The sequence below is a fragment of the Kogia breviceps genome, chromosome 15, assembly GCF_026419965.1.
Source record: "Kogia breviceps isolate mKogBre1 chromosome 15, mKogBre1 haplotype 1, whole genome shotgun sequence".
Lineage (NCBI taxonomy): Eukaryota > Metazoa > Chordata > Mammalia > Artiodactyla > Physeteridae > Kogia > Kogia breviceps.
The window spans coordinates 71,925,053-71,949,720 of NC_081324.1; the positions used below are offsets into that span (position 1 = coordinate 71,925,053).

At 53.3% G+C, this 24,668-nt stretch overlaps 1 protein-coding gene across 6 annotated transcripts in view; it reads right to left on the reverse strand.

The window, feature by feature from the left end:
* Nucleotides 1-1,520: 1,520 nt before the first annotated feature.
* Nucleotides 1,521-24,668, reverse strand: part of UBE3B (ubiquitin protein ligase E3B) — a 56,912-nt gene continuing 33,764 nt past the window's right edge. The window contains exons 19-29 of one of the 6 annotated variants that reach the window (XM_067015629.1): nt 21,194-21,313; nt 16,584-16,760; nt 16,348-16,458; nt 14,320-14,457; nt 13,898-13,963; nt 12,032-12,090; nt 9,473-9,655; nt 8,886-8,997; nt 7,319-7,411; nt 6,710-6,792; nt 6,032-6,454 (exon numbers count right to left, since the gene is read on the reverse strand). In XM_067015629.1, coding sequence (XP_066871730.1) covers nt 6,286-6,454; nt 6,710-6,792; nt 7,319-7,411; nt 8,886-8,997; nt 9,473-9,655; nt 12,032-12,090; nt 13,898-13,963; nt 14,320-14,457; nt 16,348-16,458; nt 16,584-16,760; nt 21,194-21,313 — 1,311 coding nt within the window. In that variant the 3' untranslated portion in view covers nt 6,032-6,285. Of the gene's footprint in view, nt 3,048-6,031; nt 6,455-6,709; nt 6,793-7,230; nt 7,412-8,885; nt 8,998-9,472; nt 9,656-12,031; nt 12,091-13,897; nt 13,964-14,319; nt 14,458-16,347; nt 16,459-16,583; nt 16,761-21,193; nt 21,314-24,668 lie in introns of those variants that run through there. The other 5 variants (XM_067015628.1, XM_067015630.1, XM_067015631.1 and 2 more) reach the window with 5 other exon arrangements.

Consider the following 24,668-nt stretch of genomic DNA (forward strand, 5'->3'; position numbering starts at 1 on the left):
ACAATTTTGTCTGTTTCCTTCAGCCCCCGAGAGGGTAGGTGGGACAGGGGACAGCAGCAGACACAGCGGGCTCTGGACAAGGAACAGAACAGCCCCTGCAGCTTCCCTCAAGCTTGGCCCCTTGGCTAGAAGGCTCTCCCACCCCTCTTCTGCCTGCTCAAACCAGGTAAGGGCTCTGGAGTGCGGCAGACCTGGGTTCAAACCTTGGCTCTGCCGTTTACTGACGCTGAGACGTCGGACAAGGGGCTTACCATCTCTGAACCTCAGTTTTCCCAGCTGTGAAGTGAGCATCCTAGCAGCACCACACTGGAGATAAGTGATGACCACGTGTGCTCACCCATGTCCTCCTTGGATTAGTTACGCCTCTTCCCCCACCCCATATCGAGCTCTGCAGGGCAGGGTGGCGCCCACATTCTTCCCTCTGTACCTCCAGCACCGAGCCCAGCCCAGAGCATAGTGGGTCCTGGCTATCTATCTGTTAGCTGAATGGACATGAGCCTGAACTCTCTGGCAGTATGGCTTCCTGGGCCAGCTCCTGACTGGGACACCTGCCAGCTGCCAGGCCCATCTGGCACCATCTGTAATGGTGACCAAACCATCCAGGCTGCACAGCAGACTCCATGCGGCCCTGCACTGCCCCACTTGGGTGATGGTCCCTTCCCTGGACAGCGTCCCTGGGTGGGCCACAAGCAGGGTGGGGAGTCAGTGGGGCCAGGCCCAGAGGGAAGGCGAAAGGACCATGGAGCCTGACGTCTGGGATAGGTGCCCAGAGCAGCCCAAACTGTCAAGAGGACAAAGTGTCACTGTGTCTCCCCGACCTGTCTCTTTCTGCCTGTAACTTCAGGCTCCCGGACCTCCCCCTGGAAGCCCCTCTCCTGCAGCCCCCCTGGGTCTGTTTGCACCCAGTGACTTCTAGCCCCCTAGGCTTTGCCACCTCCAGCACCCCTCACGGCATGGGGTGTCCCGCACAGACCGTTCCCTGTGGCCGCAGTGCTAGTAGTGGTGGAAGAGGGACCTCCGTGGTCTCACAGACGCAGGGCCGAATCTCACTTCTGGCACTTTTGAGCTGTGTGGTCTCATGCAAGCAAACCCACCTCTCTGAACCTGTGTCCTCATGTGCAGAACAGACCAGTTACACTCCCAGGGCCCAGGGTCCCCGGGTGGATTAAATGTGACCACTTGTGCAGAGGGCTGAGCGCAGTGCTGGGCTTGGGTGAAGGCCCGGGGGAGGGCAGCCGCCGCCACTACATTTACGGTATGACGCTCCCACTCCTGTCCTTGGTGATAGATGTGTTCTAATTCCCACCATCCACCACCTCCACACCTTCGCTCTGGCTGCTTCCTCTGCCCCAAATGCCTCCCTTCCCATCTCCGAAGTGGAAACCCTCTTTCTAAGGGAAAATAAAAGAACACCTCCTTTACGGCTCCCTCCTGCCTAAACAGATGTGACCCCTCTTCTTTGACCCCCCCGCCCCCCGCACACTACTTGTTACCATGACGATGCTCTTTAAGGCACGACTCACTATGCCCGGTTCTTGGATAAGAAGAGAGAGGTTGGCGGAGATGGTCCAAACTCCTGCAGCCGATGAGTGGCCGGGATGGGCCTGGCACCCGTGTCTGTGACCCCCCAGTCCATGTTTCCACCCCAGCTGTTCGTGAGGTTCTCAGGACAGATGCTACCATCGCTGGGGTGATTTTACTGATGAGGAAAGAAGGTTCAGGGAGCTGGAAACTTAGCCAGGGTCACTCAGCTTTTGATGCCAAGTCCAGGATCTTAGCCTGATCGCTGGGCCTTAGAGGACGACACTCCAACCCTTGCCCCTCAGTGTGGTCTGCGGTGCAGTGCCCCAGCCAGACCCGCTGAAGCCAGTATCTCCCTGGGGACTCGTGTGCACGTGTTTTCGACGCTCTGCTTTGGCTTCCTCTGCGGTCCAGCTTCGGTGGGGTGTCTTCTGCCGTCGCTGGGGGGATCCCTGCAGTCTGGCTTCTAGGTGTAGGGTCTGTAAACTGACAGACCCACCCCAGTCCCCCCAGATTTCCAAGAGCTGAGCAAACCACACAGGGAATGCAGCTGTGAGTCCTGGGTTGGGGAGATGCCTGGCCTGAGTGCGTGGGGAAGCGCAGAGCTCGGCCGGGGCTCGGCCAGAGGAGGACCTGCACCCCTGGGGCTGGGCTGAGCGTGGAGCACGGCTCCTTGGGGTCCTGCTGCCGTCCGTGGAAAACAGAGACAAAGAGGACGCTGACTCCGACTCCTCCGCCATGGCACGGTGAGTGCCGCTTGCCTACTTAATGGAAGCCCAGGGAAGCAAGGGGTCTCGCCCACAGCCTCCCAGCTGGTGGGAAGCAGAGCTGGAACGAGAACCCAGTTCCAGATGCTCCGAAGCCCTTGCTCTCTCTAGCGTCCTCAGTTAGAGCTGCACTCTGTCAGACCCGGGAGTCAGCTGCCACCTGTTAAGCACATGCTTGTAACAAATGTTAACCATCACGATGATTATAATGAGAGGCTGTTTCATTCTGACTCCATGTTCCAAAGGCTGGAGAAAACCGTGGATCCCGTCCGGGCCTCAGAGCAGCCCCTTCTCAGTGTTACTCAAGTGTCACACTGTGTGGGTGTGTGGCTGTGTGCGCGCGTTGTTGGTTGGGGGATGGGGGACACAGGCCTGGGAACACCTGGGCCAGGATCCTCTGGCTGACGTGCTCGTGTCCTTTCCTGCTCAGCCCCGCGCCGCAGGCAGTGCAGAGGACGGCGTGTGCTTCTCCCCACCCCGCAGAAGCTCCACAGAGATCACAGAGGACCCTCCTCCGTGTCATCTTTCGTCATCCTGCTGTGACCGTCGGTAGCACGAGAAGCTACTCTGGAAGCCTGGCCAGAGCCCGATGACCAGGTGCGGGGGCAGCCCGGGTTTCACAACGTGAAAGGTGAGGAAGGGCAGGAAGAGGGCTGACGTCTGAGTGCTGACTCGTGCTCGGTGCACATCACGCCACTGAACTCTGGCCGCCCCTGCGGTGGCACCAGGACTCCCGGAAACGCACACAGCCAGGCCGCCCTGTGCGAATTAGAGCAGAAAGTGAGGGACCGGGTTTGCACACGTGCCTCTGTTTCTTGGAAGAGACACCGAATGAACACTTTCTCCACCAGCTCGTATCAATTTTAAGACATTTCCAGGAAATAAGACTTCAGCCTAAGGGGGGCCTGGGTCTACACGTTAGCCAGGCTTAGAGGCAACCTGCCTGTCAGTACCTCTCACAGTTAGCAGCCTGTATCAGCTACATCAGCAGCACAAACATAGGCTGATGGCTTTGCTGGAGTCAGAAACAGTGGTGACCTGTGTTCCTCAAACTGTGTTCCACCTAAACATTCGTAGGCACCTGCAAGTTCTGTCAGTGCATTGAACTGTCCTCATTTTAATAGTAATGGAAAACATCCCACTTGTTTTTCCTAGTTATAAAGACAAACTTTCTCCTTGCAGTACTAACTTGTAATTAAAAGCCAAAATATCCCAGGATAAGGCTTTTAAGTTTTTTAGGTGGGCGTGTCCCACACTGGAGGCCACTGATGGATTTGGGGGACTCTGCAGAATGTCTTTCCTTTGCAGGATATAAATGCTCTGTGGGAGGGAGCCTGGCATATTCGAATTCCTCTTGGGAGCCCAGGTGGCCCAACTGTTGGGCTTTCAAGACCTCTCTCCTGATGCTCAGATCCTCGGGTGCCCCCAGGCCAGGGCGGGCAGCAAGAACTCACGGGGCGAGCTGGAAAGATTGGCAGGGTTGCGATGGGCTTTCTGCTGAGTGTAAACCTGGGCTTGTGTAACAGGAAGAGACAGGGCTGGCGTGTCCTGCAAATGCGACCCTCAGTAATGGAGGAAAGCCGAATACACCCAGATTAGCTGGAAAATCTTACTCTGAGCACTTCTGAATTATCTGGATTCTTTTCAACAACCCCCTGTCGCCATTTTACGTTACTGTGGAAGGCATGTAATGCAGGGCGGTGGCTGCCTCTGGGAAACGTGTGAGCAGGGTGGGCAGCTCGGAGGGTGCCTAAGGGGGCTTTAGCTTTATCTGGAAGGTGACACACCGTCCACCACTGCGGACCCTGGTGAGGCAGTGAGCCCGGCCGTCTGCTGTGTCATCCTCTGCGTCTTCTTCCTGCTGTGGGAGCCTGCATGCTCTTTAAGCCCCAGACGCCCCATCCTGAGCTCTCCAGGCACTCGGTTGGAAAGTGCTCCTTCCCCACATAAAAAGCAGAACAAAGCCATTGTGTACTGAGTACAAATTTAATAAAGCTGTTGTTGTTTTAATCCAAAGTTATCTATGAAAACAAGCTCCACCCCACAACTTTTTAGAGCCATCAAGAGCCATCGAGGTGTCTGTGAACACCACCTAGAAAAGTACAGACTCAGGGTTTCAGATAGTGCAATACTTCCACGTGCTGACGTTAAATGAAGTTACGAACTACCCCTCCTCGTCAGAAGAACAAAGTTGATGCTGGTGCTTAGGAACCCACTCTCTCCGCATCCCACACCGCAGACCCCTAAGGGAATAAGAATCAAACCTCTTAATGCAGCTTGACAATCCTTTAGGCACCAGCATAAATGCACCCACCTGCCCAGAGCACAACACGCACGTTTAAAAGGAATTTTCCACGGAATCGAGTGTTTAAAGATGGTGGCAAGTCCACAGGATCGGAGATTACTGACAAATCTTAATAATAATAAGAGTAATAAATTCCTATCTGTCTTTAAATTCCTTGCTGTCTCCCCATCAAGGTAAACACGTGCTCCGTTCTGTAGAAGCCTGGGCCTCTAACATGGCCAAACTTGGGCCTGGGCAGGACGCCGGCACCCGGCTGAAACCCTCTGCCCGAGGCCATGGAGACAGGTCCTGCCCGCTTTGCCGCCAACATGAAGGTTCTTTCTGGAAGGTGTTTTGCTGTTTGGAAGAGAGCTGCGAGCTCTCTGCCGGCTCCTGGCCTCTAGTCTGGCTTCAGCCTGGCTGGTGGGGATGCACCAGGAGTGTGGTGACGTGGGCGAGGCTGGGGGGCTGTCCACACAGAACACTGACATGGCTTCTGCCTCAATTCCCTGGATCTAGAGTACAGTTCTCGTGATAAAGGTGAAGAATGATGGCAGAAGAGTGCAATGGGTCGGAAGAGAAAACAAAGTGATAAACCCAAAACCAAAAAACCCGGAGGGCCCGTGAGTCTCCTCAGCCTCGTGAGCCTCCGTCAGTGCAAAGGGTTCCCGGGTTCCCAGTGCTGAGGAAGGACGGGAAACAAGACCCAAGTTTCTTGGGACTTTTACAGTCTACAGAGTAAAGCCACTGCCCAGATGGGACAGGTACCTTCAGCTGGTGTTTGTTCCTCACTAGACGACAAGTGTGGCCAACAAGCAGGGGAAAGGCAGCCGCCCTCCCCAGCAATCAGCAGGCTTCGAGTAACAGCTAGTGCCTTCTGGAAACGGAGCTGTTCTTAAGGACCGTTGGGTTTTTTTCTCCCAAACCCGGGATGCCAACGTGAGTGCCCAAGACGGGAGGAAGCCAGAAGGGGCTCCCCGGCAGCCCGGCTGCTGAGGACCCGGAGCATCTGAGGTGAGAATGGGCAGAAGACCGCCGCCGAGTGGAACTCATGGCTCTGAGGTGGGAGCAGCGCCCTGAGCTTCCGGTGCTCCGCGGTCTCACCGGCAGGCACCTCTGCTGCCTGTGAGCAGGTGGGCCTGGCTATCTGCAGAGAGGCTGCTGCGGACGGGGCGGAGGCCGAGACTCCGTCGGGTGCATAGAGGCTTGGCGAGGCCTTACCTGAGTAAAGAGTTTTCAGAAACGGAAGGGGAGCATCTCACGTTTGGTTGGCTTCGTGCATTCAGACCCACGCCCGCTCCGGAGCCTTGGTGTTCCTGGGACTTGTTCATGCATGGCTCGCTCAGAAAGTTAAGGAACGGAAACTCACGAAAAGACCAAATTAACAAGAAGAGAAGCCCCACTGCCATCACAAGCCTCGGCTTCAGGCTACTGTAAAGTAGGAAAGCAGGACCAACGCTGGCAGAATCTGGAGGTTTATTTTCAACACCCCCTTCCTGTTAGTGTCACCTGGAGAGTGCTGGGTAGCTTTTTCACGTGCATCCAAAGTTCTTGAGGCCACAGGGGGGTCTCATGGCTATAGAGAGGGTCTGGGGGCCACCGTCCCCTGGCACGTCAGTCGTGCTCCCAGGGGAACGCCGCCTCTTGGGGCCGAGGGTGCCTGGGAGCCCAGAGCCTGCGAGGACGGGAGCTAGGAGAGCTCGAAGCCCGTGTTCATGCTGATGGCGTAGCGCAGCTTCTCCCGCAGGACGCTCTTCTTGCTGTAGTTGGGCAGCTTGAGCAGGTTGAAGCAGGTGGAGGAGGTGGGCAGGCGGCCACCCGGCTCCCGCTTGCGGATGGTAAAGAAGCCGCGCAGGACGCTGCCCAGGGTGTCCCCGGTGTCCTGCAAGCACACCCCACAGCCTCAGGTTGGGGGGCGCCTGAGGAGAGGGCTGGACCGGGCCCCTGCGGAGGACAACCAGCCTGGAGAGGTGGGTGCACAGAAGCAAGCCTGGCCCCTGGGGTCCCGCACGGCGGAAGCCTGCGTGAAGCAGCACTTGGAACCAGGACCTCTGGTTTAACTGCTAACCATCGGTAAAGCAACGTGCAAAAAGCCGGAACACTGTAAAAATGTTATGGTAACAAACTCCTTCCTGACCTTGCCAGCGCTGCGGCCTGCGACAGACCGTAACTTGGGGCAGCCTTCCTTAAGTAAGGGGGCTGAGGGTCGTCTAGTGTCACCTAAGAGGAGGGATCGGTGTGAGGGCGGTGGCATCGTGGAAGGCAGCTTCACTCAGAGGCCACTGGGTTTTTATGGGGGGTGAGAAACTTATAACAACGGCTACCATCTGAGCACACACTATGGGTCCGGCTTGTGGCACACAGAACACGGTAACCCCTAGGGCGTCCACTCTCCCTCTGCAGAGAAGGGAATGAGGCTGCGTACCCAGGAGTACACAGCCGGCAGGTGGAGGAGTTGAAGCCTGTGCTGGTCCAATTCCTGAGCCCACGTTCCACCCCCTCTCCCATACTGCTGCTCAGACCTGTACCAGCAGCTACGAAAAACGCCCCGCAGGTATTCTTCCCTCAGGGAGTAACGAGAAAGGGACCTCCAGGAGAGCTGAGGCCCCAAAGTGGCCCGCCTGTGCTCCTGGCCTGAGAACCACGACACCTTCTCACCTGGCCAAGGAGCCTGGCTGCCCGCCCTGTGGATACGACTGGGTAAGCGCCCCACCAAGAGGGGCCGGCTCTTCCCCAGCAGCGGTACCTGATCGTCCGACACTTCCACACAGCGGATGGAGAAGGGAGGTTTGAGGTAGGCAAATCCCAGGAGGGGGGGCCTGGAGCAGCTGGTCACAAACTGCAACACAAAGCAGGGCCGGGAGTCAGGGTGGGCCTGGCTGACGCCATCCTCAGGGAGAGACCACTCGACAAGAGCGTGGGAGCGGGAGGAGCCAGTGAGGGAGGGGGAGGAGCCAGTGAGGGAGGGGGAGGAGCCAGTGGGCCCGCTAAGTGTGTCAGGGGGAGGCCTGAGCCGAGGGCCAAGGCCAGGGGCATGTATCACACCACCAATCGTAGTGCTCACTCTGCACCTGCCTCCCCGCTCGGCTTCCTCGCCACGCACAGAGGATGTGCACACGGCCTGCTGGGTTGCCGGGCAGCCCCTGTGAGCTTGGTTCCTAATCTCCTCTCAGCATGCTAACGAAAACCAGGCCTCAGGAGCCAGCGGGGCTGAGGGCAGACCAAGGTACTGGATGCCCCAAATGGGGCCTGTGGGCAGCCAGCCTCGTTTCCTTGCTACACTCTTGGAATTCCTTACATTTTCCAGATGGCAGCTCCTGTGTCATTTCCCAAAATGACTAGTCCTGCCTGGACAGAGCCATCTACCCATCTGGAAATCCAAGTGCTTAACCTGCACAGGGAAATCCTAAGAAACCGTTCGCTTTCTTTAGTTCAACATTAGCCCAACGCTCTCCCTTCTCTAGGGGATCTAGGGACCTGCTACTTACAACACCGAGCTGTGCTTCAAAACTCCATGTCAGGCTGAGTGCTTGGGTCTTAAAATAAATATTACCATTTAAACAATGTTATAAATGGTAGTGAGATTCCTGAGACCATCCAAAAAGTTTACGTGTCATGCTTCAAAAATGGTTTTTACAAGAAGTATTCACAAGATATATTACTATTCTAATATCCTGTATTTTCCACCATAAAGACCACAGCAGCAGATCCTATTTAGAAGCATTTCCATACTGTGCTATGTCCTCTGTGAACCTGAGCTCAGCTAATCATACCACAGGTGCTGTGTGACTCAACCCGTTTGAAGGATGAGGAAACAGATGCAGGTGAGTCTGTGCCCCTCCCAGTTCAGGCCGATGAGGCCTGCTGCCCGCTGCCAGCCAGAGCTGGTCCAGGGAGGGAGAGGTGGTCAGTCTCCTGGGACAGGAGGAGGATTGGAGGGCAGGGAGTGCCTTGGGGCTCTGCTATCATGATATTTAAAGAAAGTCCAGTCACATTCTCTCCTGTACAACAGTTCTGTGGCTTCCCCCTGGCTCTGGGGCTGTCTGCAGCCACCGAAAAGGGCAGGCACAGGACAAGGAACTGCAGGTGTGGTGACAGGCCACCCAGAGACATAAACATGCCTGCTGTGAGGGGCACTGACCATGTGGTTAGGAGAGACCGGCTTTCCTCTTTCTAGGAGAGGGGGGTAAGCAGCTCTACAGGATGGCAGAGACTGTTATGCCTACAAGAGGCCCTGTTGGAAAAACTGGTTCTCTTGAGAATCAACTTCTGGAATTATGTCCCCCTGCATGTATAGGTAACATATGAAATACCTTCAGAAACATGGCTCTCTCGTCGGGCGTGAAGTCAGAGGCCAGGATATCCCAGAGCCAGATAATGACCCTGTGACTTCCATGGAAACCACCGTAGTACACTGTGTGCTTCCTGAAAACAATGCAGACAAGGGCTCAACCACACATTTTGACGGGCGCTTACAGACACAGGCAGGCATGGAATTTAGACAAGCGGCACAGCAAGCTCTGGCCAGCCTGGGTGACGACAAACTTCTCTTAAGCCAGAAGTTCACGCCTTAGTAACCCCAGGCCCCCGGAAGCTCAGTGGTTGGAGCGCTGCATCGTAGGCCCTGTTGTTTCCCAGCAGAGCCGAAGGGAGACCCTGCACCACTGTTTCCTGGGACTTTGGAGGGCCCCACGGGCCTCAAGCTCTGCTTCTGCTTGTCTGTCTCCAGGCAGACAAGGGCTTGGGCATTTCTTCCAAAGCAACTCACCCAGAGATCAGGGAGGAGGAGTCCATCTGGAGACAGGACCCTGAAAACTCTCCAAAAGGAACCCAGCAAAGCAGCAGCTTGCTTTCTTGGAGGCCTAAGAATTTCAAGCTTGCCCGGGCACTCACTCCTTACTTTAAATCTTCCAGATCGATCTCAGCATTGTCCCCGGAGATGAGTCGCTGTAGCTCAGGGGTCGAGAACATCCGAGTCCACTCAGGTTTGATGATGGAACGGAATCCACTAATGAGGGCAGCTGTCTGGTTCTTGATTTGAGTATGCATTCGAAAGTGGGCCATCAGATGGATGTAGCTAATTCTGTTGCCAACAAGGGAAAACAACGGAAATTAACAGGACAGGGCGGCCGGTGGCTGATGGGCGGAAAGATGAGTCCAGTCAGTTCTGAACCATTTTACAAAAACACAAATAGCACCAGAGCACTTCACCAGAACAATGGAGGTGAAGATGACGTTCCTCCTGAACGGCCCACGGTGTGTCACTGTGAAAGCGTTAGTGTCAAGGGCGTCACCTCACGCACTCCTCCCAAAAGCCAGTGGGTCAGACGTTGGGGTAACCTCACTGTCAAGAATCAAAGTGAGACATTCTCCAGCTAAGGAGAGGGTGCTTCTTAGGACAAAGGGACTTTTATTTAACTTCATCCTTTTGGACATAAACCAATTAAGATACTGTTCAGTCCTCCAGAGAAAAACTGTTTCATGTTGAAACTTCAACCAAAACCTTGCTAGACTGGACAAGGAGTCTAGGCCATGAGAAGATAAGGCTGCGGAAAGTTTTAACCTTACGCAGCTGGCTGACGATTAGGCTTAACGAGGAAGTTGGAGCACTAACAACGGTTCCAAGCAGCCGGTCTTCCAGGTCTGCTTTCACCGACACAAGTAGTTTATCTGCAGCTGCACAGCACAATGCAACGCTTCTGCCCAGGTGAAATCCCTCTTCACAGGCTTGCCAGCATTGCTGATTTCTTAGCAAACCATTTACTCAGATGAAAGATTGTGAGCCCAGCCCAGGTACAACTCTCAAAATTCCAAATTAAGTACAGTCTAAATAAATCTGTTTTACCTCACGATGCTCAGATCTGAGTTACTGACCTGGAAAATATGCCTATTTAACAAAAGCTTCCAGTGGCAAGCTTGCACACTGATATACTTACATATGATTTTTTTCTATCACTGCTATTGCTTTCATGTACTCGTTGAAGCAGGTGACTAATACTGTTCCATTTTTACCAAAAGAGGGAGGGAGCCTCGGAGACTTCCCCATCGAACCCCCAGGAAGTGCAAGCTCAAGTATCACTCTGCAGGAGCAGGTCCTGGTGATGTTAGGCCTTTTAACGGTCTGCAGGACAGAACGTCCTTGCCCTTATACTGAGGTTTTATGCTAAGAACACATAAGAGTTTGTGAAATGACTTTCCAAGTAGGTTTCCAGGCAGGACAGGAACCTCACTCCAACCCAGGCTGCATCAACCCACCTCCACTGGCTGCTGTACATACGGCTCCTACCATCACCCCCGTGCCATGCCTGGCAAAACAGGGCCCATATGAGGGCAACATATCTGATGACGGTGAGATCACTGCTTTCATTTATTAAGGGCCTCCTTTGAGCCAGACATCCTGGAAGGTACTTTACATGAGTTCTCATGTGAAACCCTCTGAAGGGATGATTACAGGCACACGGTGGGCAGGCTCAGGACCCACCCTGCTCTCTGACACCCCCAGGCAGCTTCCATCCACCCTGTGGCCCCTGTTCTTTCTCAGCCGTCACTCTTAAGGCCCCGTGGCCAAGAGTCAAAATGGGTGTATTTCAATCATGGTGAGAATTGGGTCTGCTCTCCTGACTATTCTGACAGTCTAAATAAAAGCTCCCCGAGCGCACAGACTGACTGATCCGACCCGAGAGGGACACGATGCTTGGGGACGCTGGGCTGTGACGTGCATCTGATCCAAATAACTCACCGGGTAGGACTAAGCTCTCCCCTGTCACCGAAGAGAGTGATGCTCAGATTGACAGTTCAGATGCTCAGCTGAGCCTAGTGGCAGGAGGTTGACAGACTGACAAAAGGGCCAATATCTACTCCTTGAGCCGGGTCCTACTGTTTAATTAGGTGAGTACAGGGCTGGGTGGAGACATGCATGGAGGGGCTTTGCTTTGAAGGACCATTTATGATAGATTCCTAAAAGCCTGTTATCTGTGACAAGAGCTGCTAGGCCCCAGGGTCTCCCCACGTCTGAGGAACTGTCTGCTGCATCTGAATTCATCACTGTGTCTTCTCAAGAACAGTGTTTTATACAACTGCCACACACCCTCATTCCAAAATGATCTGCCCCTCCAAGGAGTCTTTCCGCCTCCGTGCCCTCTGGGTTCAGGACTTCGTGCCCGACCGGCTCAGAACCCATCTGTCTGCATCTAGAGCCGTCATTAAATTCCTAGGAACACCACGGCCTGGGTGCCTCTGACTTTAGAAGTGCTATTGCAAAATGTAAATTGTCAATTCTTATTTTGCAAATCGAATTTAATAGGATTTCGGCCCATGAACTGTAACCAGTAAATTCCATTATGATATTTATGGCCTCTTTCTACTTCAATTTATCTTAATAAATTCTCAAAGTAAGCCCAGAGAGCCAGAATGAAGTCTTTTCAAGTGGTGACCTTAAAAATCTAATTGCCATACTCACTTATTTTCATTTGTAACAGGAATGGTCTTCCCTCCAGGAATCAGTTCATGGCAAACAAGCTGGGGGACAGGAAGGGGAACAATTACTCAAGAGAATTCTAATGAGAAAATAAAGCTTCCTGAAGATGAAAGGGCCTGATGCCGACATCCATAATAACGACAGAGGAAGATGAGACGTGTTTGGAACAATCATTTTCACAAAAAGCCAGGGCTTAAATATCAACAAGCCGGCCCTGCATGATCAATATAACAGGTTCCTTCTCACCTGATCCTCATTTAAACGTGTGTATTAAGGCTCCAGGGTGTCAGGAAGGGGAACGTGTTAGCAATGAAGAGCACAGGAGGGCGGATAAGTAAATGCTGGTACAGCCATACCTTGGAATACAGTGGCGCTATTAAAAAATATGATGAAAAAGTATATTTCTTGAAAAGGTGGGGGGAAAGAGCAGATTATATAACAGCAGGCAAGGTATGCAAAAAATCATATATGTGCCCAGGGAGAAAAAACCTAAAAAGGCTCAGGCCACATGTTAACAGTGGCGCTCTCCAGGCACCAGCACTATAGGTGGTTTTCACTTTCACCTTTATGCTTTTACTGTAGCTGAATTTTTGGTTAGACGTTTGCATTATTTTTATAGTCAGGACAGAGTCGGGAAGAAGTCTCAAAATCTGATTAAAGATTCAAAAACGCTATAGAATCAACTGCTTTCCTCAACTTCAAGAAGTCTTGTGGGTCGCCTAAAAAATCAAAGAATGCATCATTTCAAAGCTAATTTTAATAGAAATTCTACTAACATAATATACTGTAACTCTAGAGACCTGGAAAGGAGTAATGGTGCCCTCTAGCCCCACGGCTCTCAACACCTCGGGGCTGATGCCGCAGGATGTTAAAGCTGGATGGCCCTTAGGAGTGCCCGGCCTGGTGTTTCCCACAGTAGGTTCCAGGGAACTCCTGGTCTGTGCACCACTATCTGGAGAATCTCTCTGTGAGGTGGGGTGCCCTCCCTGAAAGAGGAGTTCTGTGACCAAATGAGCTGGGGAAGGTTGAGGTTAACACAACCACAGCACGTTTCTTTCTCATGGGCTTCTTAGGGCCCTGATGTGCCAGCGTGCTCAGTGGCTCTTCAGGAGGAGGACAGGGCGTGTGATCTAGAGGGCGTCTGGTGACACTGGTCCCAGCAAGGACTCATTCGGCAAATGGCATTGTTGAGATAAGGAAAGTGTGGCTCAGGGATAATGAGTGACCTCGCTGAGGCCCTGGGAGGCTGGCCCTGTACTACGAGCTCCAGAGCAGCCCTACCACCACATGCACACTGGGGCCCATGCAGGGGTCCGGGGATGCAAATGGAGGGGCTGGGAGCCCTGCGAGGAAAATCAGGACAGAGAGTCTGGGGGAAGCCCCTCTGCTGCCACGACTTCAAGGGTCTTTTTTCCCTGCTCTGCTCTCCATGCCGAGGAGGAGCAAGGACAGGATTCTGTTAGAGGCACACCCTGTCAGGTGGTTTCTTCCCCATGTCTCAGTCATGATCCTCTGGAACAGCTAATCCTCACCATGGTAACGAAAAGCAGTGTACAAAGTAGGAGTCACAGCTTCCATCAGAAATGACCCCAAAGTGCCCTGGAAGCAGAGCAGGGTCTCTGTGGGAGCTCTCTGGGTGGCGAGCAGGCCAAGGCCAGGTCAGCTGGGAAAGGGAGGGGAGTGCCCTTCCTCCTGGCAGGACGGCAAAGGGGCTGGGGAGGCAGAGGAGAAGGGTGGACAGACAGAGCCCCACTCTGTGGGTCTCCTGGGGAAAACACCCAGAGTAGGGCAGGTCTTAGGAAGCCAAAGGGGGGAAGGGGAAGAAGGTTCAGCCAGAGGCCCACCTACCTGACCCATGACATCCTCATCATATGACAGTGTCAGGCCCAAGTCAGCAATATCCCCATCGTACCGCTAAAGCAACAGAGAAAGGGACAATGTAGGGGCCAAGGAGTGCTACATCCTTGAAGGTTTTAACACTCCCCGCCTATGACATCGGCTTGGGCAGCTATCGCTGTGGCCGCCGTACAAGTTGAAACAAAGGAAAAGGCCACTCGTCACCTGGAGGAAGGAGGCTGCGAGCATCAGTCCCGGGAGGAAGTGCCCAGGAGGGACATGAGGCCCTGCAGTGGCTAAGGAGCGCGCCACTTCACCACAGCAGGAAATCCCACTCCACCCCACGACGACGGGGTACAGCCGAACCCCACGGGGTGTCACTTGGCTGAGTTCACACCGGCACTCAGCTAAGCCATGCCGCCTTCCACACTGACCTTAATGGAAGTGAGGTTTTTATAGAACTCAGAGTCCAGAGAAGGCAGTTCATCCACAGAGCTGTAGAAGACACTGTGGTGGTGCCCGAGCAGCTGGCTCAGGAAGAAGGATGCAAAGGGCACGTCCACCACAATTCCCTGCCAGAGAGGAGACAGGAGCTGCCACCTGCCGCCCAGGAGCCCGTCTCGGTGATCTCGTCCAGGGCGGCTCGGGCAGCAGATGGGGCTCCAAGGGCGCCAATGACATCTCTAGACTTCCTAAATTTTCAATCTGGAGAGCAATACCTCCCTACCACCTAAACACAGTCGAGCGCCTCCTGGGGACATTACCACATAGCGGTTAAGGGCCCAGGCTTTGCAGCTGCACAGCTCAGGGATCACATCCCAGCTCCGCTGCTGCTAGGCCACGGGACGTTGGCTTTATCATCTGTAAATGGGGACCAGAACAGCCTCAGTTTTAAGGGTGGGGAAAGTTTCCAGGAGGAAGGGATAGCTGAGCAGCAGGTCTTTAGTACAAGGGTCACAGGTGCCCTCCAGGGCTGGAACACAGGTCTGTCTGGCCCCAGTATGGGGTGTGAGGGAGGGGGTGAGCGAGAAGGCCAGGGAGGCAAACAGGGAAGATCAGGAAGAGCTCATAAGCCTCCTGGAGTCTGGATTCTATTCAGAGGGCAGCAGGGAGCCCTGGGAGGGCTCTCCGCAGGGATACTTCCTGTGGGGAATGGCCTGGAGGCAGGGACACAGCCCGGAAGCCCTTGCACAATGCCAGGAACTTCAGACAGACTGTCCTGGGTGGAGAGAGGTGTGCGGGCTGGAGAGACTGAGAAGGGAGAGCCAGTCAAACCCCACGACAGGCCTGTCCTGAGGACGAGTGTGAAGTGAGTTAACACAGGCCACTCCTCATCAGGACCCAGGAGGTCCTTATTGCCGGAGAGGGAGGAGATGGAGACTAGGCCCAGGAAGTGGGGGAGGACATTTACAAAGCGAGGAAGTGGTGTTTCTCAGCTGGCCCAGCCTCTTCTGGGTCTCATCACAGCTACACGTTCAAAGGAAAAACACAGCATATTCCCAGGCAGGGCGGGCCTCATGGGTTTTGTTTTGTTTTGTAAAAAAGGGGCATCAACTGAGAAACTGTCTCCATTTTGCAGATGTGGAAACAGAAGCACAGAGAATGAGCCCAGGCCACCCAACCAGTCCAGGGCAGGAGGAGGCCTGGAGGGTGCTTGGACTCAGATAGGGCACCTGACATCATCACAGCAAGGGCTGAGGCCGTGGACCGGGGCTGTTTACACAGAGAGAACGATGGATTAGTCAAGCGTCAGAGTATGTTCACCCCACATGACCTCCCCTCTCGGCCTGGCTCGCTATAGCTTCTCTGCCCCCGGAAGGCATCCTGGCCTCCCTGGGCTTTGTGATGGGTGTGACATGAGCGCTACTCAGGAGGCGGCCGCTGGGGGTGAGGCAGGGTGGGCAGGGACTGGTCTCCTGCGGCTCTGGAGTCCACTGTGAGGCCACAGGGACAGGCTGCTGATGAGCTCAAGCTGGAGCTTTCCTTCCTTCCCGGGGAGCAGGATCCTAAGGGCAGGGGGTAAAGCGCCGCCTGGAAGCAGTCCTGCCGGTTGGTGGGCTCTCAGGGGAGAGGGACCAGAGCCGGGAGGGATCGCCCAGAGCCTGCGGAAGGCCACTCCACCCCGACCCCACGACACCGGGAGGAGCTCAGACATCCTTCCTCCTAGTAACAGTGAGGATGGCAGCTCCGACTTCCCCCCGTGACCAGCTGCCAGCCACCATGGGAGATGTTTACCTGTATTACCTCATTTACCACCTACAGCAACCCAATGACGTGGCTCTACTATCCCCCCTTCACTGACAAGAACACGGTTGGTGCTGGTTCCTGTCCCTCTCTCCTCGCCTTTATCCTTGTGACAGGTAGTTGCCACTATGTACATGATCACTCACATGTAGACGAAGCCCGCGGTACTTAGAACATTTTATTTTCCATTCCTGGTCACTGGTTCTTAACGTGCCTACCTCATACACAGCTTTCCCCAGCATCTTGCCCACAAACTCAAAGAGCTGCAGGTAATTCTCGTGAATGTAGGACGTGGGCGAAGGGTAGAGTCTCTCGTCCCCGCTGGTCGTCTGCAAGGCAAAGGGACGGGTAGGGACAGGGAAGTTAAATGCCTTGCAACGAGCAATGCCTTCACTTCTCACCTGTCACCTCTAATCTGGCTGGTGTCAACCACGCTCTCGTGCCCTTTAAATACCTTGAACAGGTTAAGCGCCGGGTCAAACACCCTCTTGATGATCTCTTCCAAGAACTCCTTGAAGACGCCGTCTTGATCAATCCCTGCCTCGTCCACCCCGAGGTCGCTGACGAACTTCACGCGGATGGCGCCCTTCATGGCGCGCTGGGAGAGCTGCCGAAGCTGCTCGTAGCCGTCCTGCCAAGGGCACAGTTATAGCCCATTAGGAACCCAAGGCCCCCTGCATAATTCAGGGCTCCCTCCTCAAAGCTCCCTCTCCCCTGTGGGAAGCCTTCCCAGTGTCATTACTAAATGTGTCAGGACGCACGGGTGCGTGAGGAGGGCCAGCAGTTTTCACCCGCTTCTAGATGAGAGCCTGTTAAAAGAAAAACTCATGTTGGGCATGTGACTTGACCACTCTTTGGCAAGGGGAGACTGCCCTCCGGAGGACGCAGAGCACTGAGATGGAGAGATTAGACAAGATAAGTCACGACAAGCTCTCGCTCATCAGGCAGGACGGAAGACGCTGAGACAAGATGAAAGCTGTAAGATGAAAAATCAGAGTAGCCCCCCACCACTCAACTCCTGGTACCTCTCCCCAGATCATGAAAGGCGGTGAGTCATGCTGGGAAATTTAGGTTATTTCCTGAGGGTGCTGGGGAGCCACAGAAGAGTTTAGGCAGGGAGTCACATGGCTGGCTTTCTCTCTTAGGAAGATCTTCCTGCTGGAAGCAAAGCAGAGGATGGCAGGAAGCAGGGAGATGGATGCCAGGAGTGCTGCTGGGCCTGGAGGAGGGCAGGAGCAGGGGAAGAGAGGCCTCAGCACCTCCGGCTTGCGGTCGGCTCCCTTGAGGCACGCAGCCACTGGGCATGTCTCCCTGTCCAGAAAGCTAGGACGTGACTCTGGAGCTCTCCTGCTAAATCATCATGCACAGTCTATCTCTTGATTCTGATCTGTCAAGGTCTTCCTGGCTCCAGAGCCTGTCCTCAAATGTATTCCTGGCAGGTGGGTGCTGACAGGCAAGCTGCTTAGGCTTTCATTTCAGAGCAGTGATTATAAAAAACCGTGCTTAGAACACGATAGGGCCCAGGGAAGAGTACTTTGGCCCAGCCTGAGAGGCCCCATAACCAGGGTCAAACCGATGTCTTTAGATACTATCACAGAATAGGTTACAAATCAGCTGCCACGTCCTCTTGTGGCCACCCCACGTTCCTCCCCTCAGGCACAAGTGCAGTGCTCTCAGATGCTCTGTTGACATCAGACAGGCCATCTCCACAGCACCCACTCACCCGCCAGTCTGGTTCCTTGTCACAAAGCAAATGAGGCCAGTATGGCAAGACCTGTTTTGGGGAATGCTTGCTGCCTTCCTGCCGCTCCTGTTTTCCGTGTGCTCACCTACTGATGCAAAGGCCTGTGCCATGGTGGCTACCCATCTTATTTAGGAGTTAGGTTCCAAAGTTAGTGAGCAGGGAAACAAACTACCTCTGAAGTCCCCTAAGTCACCTGAAGGAATAAGAACACGGTTTTGAGTGCACAATCCTGAGAAGTACTTTTTTATGCACATGAAATATGAAAATCATTAAGTTAGACGAAAAGGAGAGAAAAACAGGGAGTCACCAGGCAGCTGCTGCAGCATTTCAATCATTCTGCCTAGATGTAAGGTAATTATCTTGGCACTGAGTGGGGACGGGGAGAGAATTCTAACATGCCCCTGGCCTGCAGGACTTCCTCCATTCTGCTTTAAAATGATGCCTCCCTAACCTTAGCATGTGTTAGGAGGTGTGTCTGTGTCCTGCAGATTAAACGAGATGGTCCATGTGAAAGCTCTTAGCAAGTGGTCAAGCTCATGGCAGGAGCTCCAGGAAGGTGAGCTGGACTCAAACCTCAGTTTTGCTGGATCAGCCCCTTTCACCTCCCTCTGAAACACTGCAGACAGGAATTTGCTGCCCACCTCCTCTGACATACTTCCTGTTGCACCCCACTGCCCCCTCTGGAGGATTCTATATCTGTGCCCCCGGGGGAAGGTGAGAGGGGGACTGGGCGTTCCTCTTCTCTTTTGCATCTCAAAGAGCGGATGCACAGAACACTGAAGTGGGGGGAGGGGGGAGATGGGAGAACTGGCTTCCAGGCCCAGCTCTGTCATTGACACCTGAGTGACCTTGAATTCCTCTGGCCTCAGTCCTGCCTTTGACGGGGTGAGGGGAAAGGGATGAGCAAGGGTGTGTCCACGGCTCCTTCTAGTTCTACAATGCTGGTGTTCTGGCCCCCGTTCACCCCCTGTGAGGAGAGGCCTTCCTGCAGGACTTTGGACCATCACCTGGAAGCCTAATACACAAGCCTCACCTTCAGTACAAACCATAAAAAAGGGGACAGAATAAATGCCCAAGATGTCATGGGTCAAATATTGGCTTTTTGATGCCCCCTTGTGTCCTAATCAAGTAAAGGCCAGTGGGCTCTCAAGTTCTGATACCCAAACCACTGAATCGTGAGAACTGGGGTAACTGAATCAATGACCCTCTCTCCTTCCTAATTCAGTATGAACACCAGTGATCAATTTCATGACAGGATCGATCCTAATGGAACGTAAAGAGGAAAACGGACTTTGCCTAAAATCTAAGACAGAAATCCCTCCCTTGACGTCCCTGAGGGATGTCTAAAAAAGCTGGCCCAGGGTAAGCGGGTGTCTGGTAAATCTCCCAGTGACACTTGAGGAGGGCGTCGGGGATTCTGTCACTCTCAGGAGACACCAGTTTCCACCACCCAGACTCCCCACTGTGCTGCCCACATGGGAGTGGGTATGGCGGGCGGTGGAATGGAGGAGTTTAAGAGACAGGAAAGGTGCATCTGGGTCCAACGAAGAAAGTGCTGGAGAAGTGAGTTCCTACAACACAAATGGGCATTTTTTCTTTGAGTCAAAGCAGACATTGCAAACTGGTGGCCAGCAGGTTGAATCTGATGGGCAGACAGGTGTCATCTGACCTTCCAGGTACTTTACAAAAACTGACTAGTTCACAACACAAAGGATCTGTGGATTTCACACAAAACCCTAAATTCTGGTCTTTTCTTAACAAGCTGGAGCATTACAGAGCCCAAACCTCCACAAGGCAATACTCAGGTGGCCTCTTTTAATTTTTTTTTTTTTTTTTTTTTTTGCGGTACGTGGGCCTCTCACTGTTGTGGCCTCTCCCGCTGCGGAGCACAGGCTCCGGACGCGCAGGCTCAGCGGCCATGGCTCACGGGCCCAGCCGCTCCGCAGCACGTGGGATCTTCCCGGACCGGGGCACGAACCCGTGTCCCCTGCATCAGCAGGCAGACTCTCAACCACTGCGCCACCAGGGAAGCCCAGGTGGCCTCTTTTAGAGGCCAACACTGAGGCTGGTTGTCAGTTGTCCTTTATCAACTCACTTGTGAGGTCAGTCCAAGGGCTGTGTTTCAAGAAAAACGGGAGCAAGCAGTGGAAGTGGAGGATATTTCTATTTGTTTTGCATGCGAACAAAATGCCCCCGTGCTGAGACACTCGCAGCACACTCTCAGCGAGCGTCACTCATCTGCATGGCTGGCAGGGCCCCTGGGGGCACTTACATTTCTTATCCCTACTTTTGAGAATGTCAAATTCATCTGTTCACCACCTGCTGCCTTTCCCCGGCAGCTGTCAGTGTCAATCACCAGTGGTCAGAGAACTTAAACAAGTTCTCCAGGCGCAACAAACACAGCACAAATGCCCCGAGGCAGAAATGAAAATGCGTGGGGAGGAAGGGCGGCTGCTGATGCCGTTTGGTGGCTGGCGATGCGGCCCCGTGCTGTCCTGGGATCCCCTGACTGTTCTAGGCTGCAGAACATGCCGATGAGGAACTGTGGCTGGAGTATGATGAAAGGCAAGAGAGCAAGCATGGGCAAATCAACGAAGCCAAGCCGCTCCTGGAAATGGGGACACGGGGCTCAATCCCCATACGTGCATATACACTGCACAGCGCCGGAAGAGCGTGTGGCAGGCACAATGCGGACACTGCAGGTGCATGCGTTTATTACGACAATGTTCAGGGTCTTGTTCCAGCAAAATCAACATATCATGACAACTTCCTGATGTACGGAGGACAGTGTCCTGAGGACAGGCACCTGTTTCAAAGTCATACGAAGTCGCTGCATGGGAGGAACCCTGGATGCTGGGTTTGGCGTAGGTGGGCCACTTCACATGCATCTCCTAAGTTTATGTCCAAAAAGAACGTGTAGCTCTGTGATCGATGTATTTCCCAGGGTGGCTCAGTAACTTAACACCCGCACTCCAGCCTCCACACTCACAGCTGGGCGGCTGGGCAAAGCACCTGCCAGGACAGACAGAGTCTGCACAGGCATAAGCATGTCTGTCCTCATTTCAGAGGCACAGAGCGTTGGCCACTCTCACCTCGTGGGGTAAAGGGAGGGAAATGCTGCGCTGGGGTCTCCAGAACTGAGGGCGTGTTTGATCAAGCAGTGCTCAAAGCAGCTGGCAGGACAAACAGGCCCTTCCTGCACCCACAGCCCTGGCTTCAGTGTCATTAGATCAAGGAGTGATAAGAACAGTTCAGAGGCAATAGGTCACCCGCTAGAAACCCTACGGTTTACAGAGCGCCCTTTGCAACAGGCTTCTCACCTCCAACATCCGGGACCGGCGGATGGTAATGTGAGTGACATGAGGGGAGGCGGAGCTGGTTTCCACAAGCCCCAGTCTCTCCTTCTCCTTGGTCACCATGTTTCGGAACAGAAGAACTCTCTGAAATGAGCAAAGGTGAGACCGATAAAGGGGTCAACAACTGAGGATCCCCTAAAACACACTGTATAAAATTAATGAAATGTAAGCACGTGAGAGCCTCCCAGCATGGGACGCTTTGATGTGTGCTACGGGTTAGAAGCGTTTTGTGAGGACAGTAAACATCCCCCCAAACGCTCTTGGGAATTAGGAATATAGCTGAATACATGCCAAGGGGAAAGGTTCCAGAAAGAGTGGTCTGGCTGCAGCCAGAGCCCAGCTAAAAACAGTCTGGGAGAAAAATCATTCTCCTTGTTCAGTCAATAATCCACCGTAAAAACCTTGCGGCAGCACGCATTACAGAGGGTGCTTTATGTAGCTGTGCCTGCTTTAGAGGAAATCAGTAGCATGAATTTAAAACACAGAAACATTTCAAAGATATATATTTTTTACTGTCAGAAATGTGTAAATGACCCTACAGAATAAAGGTCCCTGACCTTTCTACCTGCCTCCTCTGTCTCCTCAAGCACATCACAGTCCCACCAGTAATATTTCTCAAGTATCATTTAAATAGAACCCTCTCGCATTCTCAAGATTCTGATAGGCCCCTTTAGGAGAGCATCGACCTCTGGCCCCATCCTGTAATAGCACTCAAATCATATCAGCGGAATGAACGAATAACTCCAACCTCAGCTGTTTTTCTGAAAAATGGAAATCTCCCCAAAGTCAAGAGCATTGTTAAATACAAATAATAACAGCCGCAGCAGTAATAAGAGCTAACTATACACCAGGGGAGGCTACTGCATTTTCATTTGATCATTCTATTAACTCCCTGAAGTAAATATGGTTGAGACAGAAAAAGCCACTGCCGACAACCTCTTGAGATGGGGGATGTGCTCAATGGAGGGACTAGTCAGTGAAGGGGCGTCATGTGGCTGGTTTACACGTCTACAAACTAGGACTGAAGTGCCCTGAAAAACAGCAAAAGCTCTCGGGGTTCCTGGGCAACGCAGAAGGGAGAGAGCGGGCTGAGGACAGCGAAGGAGGCTGGAGATGCACATGCCGGGCACTCTCGCCTCTGCCTTCTGTGCTGGGGAGCTGAAGACAAGCACAGGTATTTAACACGCGGGGGGCCATGTGGCATGACTGCTTCCCGTGACCCCCAAGTCTTTAGCACGATCACCTGAACAAGGGGTGCTGTCTTGTGGAACCTGAGGCGGAAGATAAGCCTCCTGTCAAGGTTAATACCATATGGAGCAGAGACAGCAGACACTGAGGCAGAACTACAGAGGTGACCACAAGAACGCCGGCCTCCCATGAATCGCAGAAAGACTGGATGGCGCTCGGGATTTCCGTGGGGCAGGGAAGAAGGTTTGGGGTAACTTTCACCAGCTCTCAAGGGGCTAGGAGACCTCAGTGAGCACAGTGGACATCTAGGTAAGGATCATCATCCCACTTTGCAGATGAGGAAACTGTCATGCAAGGTCACACAGCTGGTTCATGGGGGACCAGGGCCCATGCACAGACCACCACACTACCCAGCCCTACCCACACACATGGTCCTAGGCCTTCTAGGCCAAAGAAAGAGAGAGAAAGAGAAAGAGAGAGAGAGCGAGAGAGAGAGAGAGAGAGAGCGAGCACGAGCCCTTAAGTACCAGTCAGGAGATGAACTGCACGTAAATATGTAAAAGCAACATAAGAGTGCAGAGGATGAAGTGCTGCGTGTGTGAATCAGGCAGAGCTGAGACTTTTAAAAATATTAAGGAAAGCAATAAAGGCAACATAAGCCACCCACTCAGGTGGGATCAAGAACGAGGGAGAGGTTCGGTGTCTAGGGCAGATGGCATAACAGTAACAGATGAGAGAGACAACGCAGGCCTGGAGAGAGGCTTTCACCCCCTGTACGCCCCAGTAAGAACATCACCGGAAGAGAACAGCACACACGCTATGAAGAGAGAGGGGAAGCCTGAGACACAGAAAACACACCAAGCCTCAGACACTATCCCAGACCTGCTGGTGCCGTCACAGGAGCAGGACAGGGGCCAGAAGATGAGGAAGGGCCCTATTTTCCCAAGGGAGGAAAAAGAGAGATTTATGAGCCAAGGACGAATGCCTCATAATCTTCATGCTGTCGATCTTAAGCGTCCCCCACCCCGCCCCGTGGTGAGGATTACCATACAGCCTAGACTCCTAAGTCAGGTCAGCTAAACCCAGAGGTTCCCAGACTTTCTTGTTCTCAGCACCCCTAATGGCTCAGTAATGTTTCTTACTGCAAACCTAGGTCAAAAGAAATACCTAACAGTTCCATTTAGTAGACAGTTTAGTCCTAACAACTTAATAAGTGTTTATGTCCTAAGAACTTAGTAACTGTATTTAAAAAACACACATAAATTGAAATTAAAAATATTTTAATTTTGTTTTTTAAAAACCCAGCTTAGCAAATAGGATAGCATCGAGAAGAATGGAGCAGAATTTAACGCTGACGCTGTGAACTCAAGCAAGTACTTCACACGGTGCCCAACAGATTTCACTGTGTTTCCCTCAAAAATGTAAAATATCCTGTAGCAACCGGGGTGCCCCAGTGCACCATTTGTGAACTGCAGACACACGGAGTGGAGATTCCACACCAGACGCTGTGGGGACGCTGTGGGCCAGCGCTGAAGTCACAGACACCCAGGAACACGGCGAGGAGTGCATTTTAAGTCAGATTCCGCCACCCTGGACTAGACCCACGAGGTGAAGGGCTGGAACCCACTTCAAACGAGGACTGGCTGGAGAAGGGAAGGGCACCACCCTTGGAAAACAGACCACCCAGAAAGCAAACCGCAGAAGATGACACCGTCCACTTTTAGTGGCTGTTCAAGGACCAAGGGGTAGAAGTTACAGAGAAGCGGACCGTGAAAGACAAGGAAGGATGTTCCACCACTGGGAAGACAGAAGCCATACAACGGCCTCTGCTTTGCAGAGCTGTGCATCCTCTATCTGAGGCAGGGGCAAGGGATGCCACCGAAGGGGCTCGTGCACAGAGGGCGCACGGCTAAGTCATCTCCATGAGAGGCTTGGTTCTGTCTAAGCCTCCTGAGAGGCTCTGCTGTCAGGCGCAGTAAGAATTTAAACGGCCACATCTGTTTGTGAACCGCTGCTTGAGGGGAAGTAAAGAAGGGCAACCACAAGTATGACATCAAGGTCAAGACAATACCAGAGAACAGTGAGGAGTACTAAGGAAGTCAGGAGAGAAAGGAAAGGGCACCTGTGGGTTCTAAGGAGCCTCCCCCCGAAGGAGCAGACGTTTCTGGAGCGCTCACGACACACCAGGGATGCCCCTCATCTCCTGGGCGCCCCTGCCGCAGCACCTGGCCCTTCCCAAGGCTCTCACGCC